The sequence below is a fragment of the Botrytis deweyae genome (assembly GCF_014898535.1).
Source record: "Botrytis deweyae strain B1 chromosome Unknown BDEW_006, whole genome shotgun sequence".
In the NCBI taxonomy this organism is placed as follows: domain Eukaryota; kingdom Fungi; phylum Ascomycota; class Leotiomycetes; order Helotiales; family Sclerotiniaceae; genus Botrytis; species Botrytis deweyae.
In genome coordinates this window covers 1,448,682-1,453,052 of record NW_024066213.1, presented here as the reverse complement: position 1 = coordinate 1,453,052, position 4,371 = coordinate 1,448,682, and the positions used below count along the sequence as shown (strand labels likewise).

Below are 4,371 nucleotides of genomic sequence, written 5' to 3'. Positions count from 1 at the left end.
ATTATAAAAACTTTTGAGTGAATAATATGAATCATTTCTTCTATATAAAAATTTCTAATTTATTTTTAAATATTTTTGTTGTAAAGTTATATAAGCTTTTAGTTGAAAAAGTTCAGAATTTTTAACTTGTAACGCTTTTCCCATACAAAATAAGCGATTTTTTCGAAAATTTTCGAATTTTCAACTTTAACCCTTCACAAATACTATTATAAAAATATTTAAAAATAAATAATATATTTTTTTAGATAATTTGAGTGATTCTGAATCTTTCTGTAATACTATATTCAGTTTTATCTCACACATTTATAAATAAACCAGGGTATGAAAAGCTGAATAATCGTATATTTTAGTCGGAAAAGCGTTACATGTGCGGTGAGTAGGTTCCAGAACTCTTACAACCTTATAAGGAGTTTTATTAGAGTTATAGTTATATTAAAAGTATAGTATAGGAACTTAAAACAGAACCTTTGGTTTTATATATTGCTTTTAATAGAAAAATATATATTACTATTAAAAAGAATATACAGCTATCTGCAGCTATATAGTCTTATTTCTATAAAAAGAAGGTCTTCTGGATTCAGTCTGTACGTTTTGAAGCTGAGATAGGGAATCCTGTAATATGGATTCGTGGTATCTCCAACAATCGAGAAATACTGCTGATATCACCAAGTTTCAAAATACTCCAAATGTTAATACAGTTATGCAAGCCATCGCGAACGTACAGAATGACCTTAGAATGACTACAGAGACAATCAAAACCACAGTAATAACAGTTCAGCATACAGCAGAAATGCATCAACAGATAGTGATGATAAGTCAAGAAACAAATCAGACAATGAAAGAAGCCGCTGAGTCGGGGAAAGCAACAACTATACTCCTTCATAATGCAACAAATAAAAAAACAAAAGTGACAAATGACATCACAAAAATGGTTCAATCAGGTCCCCCTTCCAAAGTCTCATATGCATCAGTAGTAGGTAATAATACTACACCTATTAGCAAACCTATAACAATCTCTACTCAAACATTTCGTTCCTTCAAGCACAACGTGAAATCATCGTAGAGATTACAGACGCAGGAACCATAGAAAGCCTAAGGACGAAAACCCCCAGAAATCTACAGAATCATGTTGATCGTGCAATTGAGCAAAGCAAAAACAGTCATATTGAAAAGATACGTAGTGCATCAGCCAATCAACTTAAAAGCGGAGACCTCAGCATCAAGACATTGAACAGAAGCGATGCGGAGGCATTGAAACGATTTGCAGAAGATTGGATAGCCCGACTCGGGAAAGGTACGACTATTCGCCTACCCACATATGGTATACTTGTACATGGAATCAGGATCAGCTCGATGGACATGGAAAAGTTTGACGAGATCAAAGCTGAACTACTACACGATAACAGAGCATTCGTGCCAAATGCAGATATCAAATATATTGGGTGGCTATCCAGAGCCGCGCTTACTAAAAGTGCCTCAACCATAATTGTGGAGTTTACCAACCCAGAAGACGCCAACAAGATAATTGACAAAGGTCTTATCTGGCAGGGAGAGGCATTTCAATGCGAGAGATATGACAGACCATGCCGACTGAAGCAATGCTATAAGTGTCAAAGATACGGCCACATAGGAACCCAGTGCAAAGCGAACACAGCATGTGGCTACTGTGCGAAAGCACACAACTCGAAAGATTGTCCTGATAAATCGGATAAGTCCACTACAAGGAACTGCGTGGTGTACAGAGGAGCACACGAAGAATGGAATAATCGATGTCCGGCTCGCAAGGAAGAGTTGAGCAAAGTGAAAGCAGCATATGATACTAGACAACCATATCACTTCGTCCCATCATCAAAAGATAAATTACCACTTAATCAGACTAACCCCTACTTAACACCAACAGAATCGGCAATGATAGCCCACGGAAGCCAGAGGGGGAGACCAGGCAATATATCAACAGGACTGACCCCCTCTACACCATCACTCATACCAGGGAGACAAAATGCTCGAAGCAAATCTCCTACCAAGGGTAGAGCTACTAAAAGAAGCTATACGGGAAATACAGCAGAAAGCAGACAGGATGAAAATGAAGACGTGATCATGGGGGAAGTCAATCAAAGGTCACGTAGACCACACATGCCATCCAGAACGGCATTAGAATCAACAACAACGAACTCAATACTCAGCTCCCAATGGAACACTGAGGAATCGTGAGCCACAAAAATGACCTACACATCCTACAGTACAATACTACGAAGTCAAAGAACCTGGTCATGGCTACATTGCTAAGAGACCCAAAAATACACGAATACGATATTCTAGCACTGCAAGAACCGTGGAGAAACCCTATCACCCCAACCACTCACAACCCAATATCGGATATATTCCATTTATGCTTCCCAAAAGATAATAAGGAGATGCCCGCTAGAGTGTGCTTTTTTATTAACAAAAGAATTGACCCTAATAATTGGACATATAAAGACCACTCTCGAGATCTTGGCACATTAGAAATAATTACAAAGCCACCAGGCACAAATCAAGCAACAAAGATTATGTTGCATCATATATATAGCCCCCCAAACTCATCAATAAACAGAACAAGCTGTTTACCACTTCTCAAAACAACTCTCACAAGATACCAAGATGAGGAACAAATCATCCTAGGAGATTTCGATTTACATCACGAATATTGGGGTGGCCCGAAAATACGTATAAGTGAACCCGAATCCGAGGACTTAATCGAAATCATAGAAAAAACCCAGCTAGCTAGCCTCCTACCATCAGCCACAGTCAAGTATGACGATAAAAACACACAAAGCTGTATCGACCTCTGCTACGGTACACAAAATATAGCAGACAGAGTTATCAAATGCTCTGTAGACTATGATATGGACCATAATTCTGATCACTTACCAATCACACCTATACTAGATTTAAGAATAGCACAGCGACCGCAAAGAAATATGTGTGACTGGCCCAATGTAGATATACAAAAGCTACGCGCAAACCTTACACATAATCTACCTGTGCTCCGCTCTCCTAGGACAGAGACAGCACTAGACAGATATTTAGAAGAGTTGGTAAAAGCTCTGCAGCTTGCCATCGACCAAGCTATAACACTAAAGAGATGGTCCCCAAGAGCAAGAGCAGGCTGGACTTTAGAGTGTAAGGAGCTACAGGCTGAAGCACGTAGGCTGAAACGACAAAATAGCCGAAATCATACAGAACAGAGTTGGGAGGCTTACAGAAAAGCCCGAAACGAAAAATGAAGAGTCATCCGACAGGCGCTACTTCAGGGCCATCGGGAACAAGTCGGAAAAGCTACAGAGAATCCGGAAAATATGTGGAAACTAGCAAAGTGGGCAAGAAATCGAGGAGAGGTAGCAGCAACAATTACCCCGGTACTTAAAGATCCGAACTCTGATATCGAATATACAAAGACACAAGACAAAGCGAAGCTTTTCCGAAGAGCTTTCTTTCCAGCCCCCTCATCTAACAAGAATATTCAACACCAGCTTAAAACTAGGATACTGCCCGGCGCACTTCCGACAATCCACTACAACCGTTATTAAAAAGCCCGGTAAAAGTGACTACACGATTCCTAAAGCATACCGACCAATAGCTCTGTTAAATACAATCGGAAAGATTATGGATGCGATTATAGCAAAAAGAATCGGCTACATTACCGAGAAACACCAACTACTACCAGAAACACATATCGGAGGGCGGAAGGGAAGATCAACAGAACACGCACTGCACGTCATTATCGAAAAGATATACGAATCATGGAATGCTCCCAGATCACAAATAGCAAGCCTACTTTTGCTCGATGTCTCAGGGGCATTCGACAATGTTTCGCACGATAGACTCGCCCACAATTTACGCAAAAGAAGGGTTGATAAGAGAACAGTGAAATGGATAACTAGTTTCCTAACAGATAGAAGTACATCTATACATTTTGATTCATTTCGATCAGAAACATACGAAACGAAAACAGGCACCCCAAGAATCGCCATTGCCGCCTATCCTATACCTATTATATAATGCCGACCTAATAGAAATATGCAACCAAGAACCAAACACATTAGCCACCGGGTATATAGACGACATCGCAATTCTCAGATGGGGAAACTCAATTGAAGAGAACTGCAGAGTATTAGAAAGAACTATGCAACAAGCCAATGTATGGGCGAAGAAACACGCATCAGTATTTGATCCAGGGAAGTTTCAACTAACCCACCACACAAGAAAGCGCCTCGCAACAGAATTGGATCACGGGATACAAATGGAACAAACAACAATCTACCCATCTCCAAGCTGCAAATATCTAGGAATCACAATGGATACAGAATTGAATTGGAAACAGCATATCCA

General features: G+C 39.8%; 2 protein-coding genes across 2 annotated transcripts; both read left to right on the top strand.

Annotated features, from left to right (window-relative positions):
• Positions 1-619: 619 nt before the first annotated feature.
• EAE98_003636 (uncharacterized protein) lies at positions 620-2,211 on the top strand (the record flags this gene model as incomplete). The annotated part of the gene is made up of 2 exons (XM_038951256.1): positions 620-973; positions 1,000-2,211. 2 exons carry the CDS (start codon positions 620-622, stop codon positions 2,209-2,211), a joined length of 1,566 nt encoding a protein of 521 aa, XP_038812720.1.
• Positions 2,212-2,270: 59 nt separating this feature from the next.
• On the top strand, positions 2,271-4,041 carry EAE98_003635 (uncharacterized protein; the record flags this gene model as incomplete). Its single annotated transcript, XM_038951255.1, has 3 exons — positions 2,271-3,186; positions 3,228-3,398; positions 3,524-4,041. The coding sequence occupies 3 exons, from the start codon at positions 2,271-2,273 to the stop codon at positions 4,039-4,041; spliced, it is 1,605 nt and encodes a 534-aa protein (XP_038812719.1).
• Between the last annotated feature and the right edge of the window lie 330 nt (positions 4,042-4,371).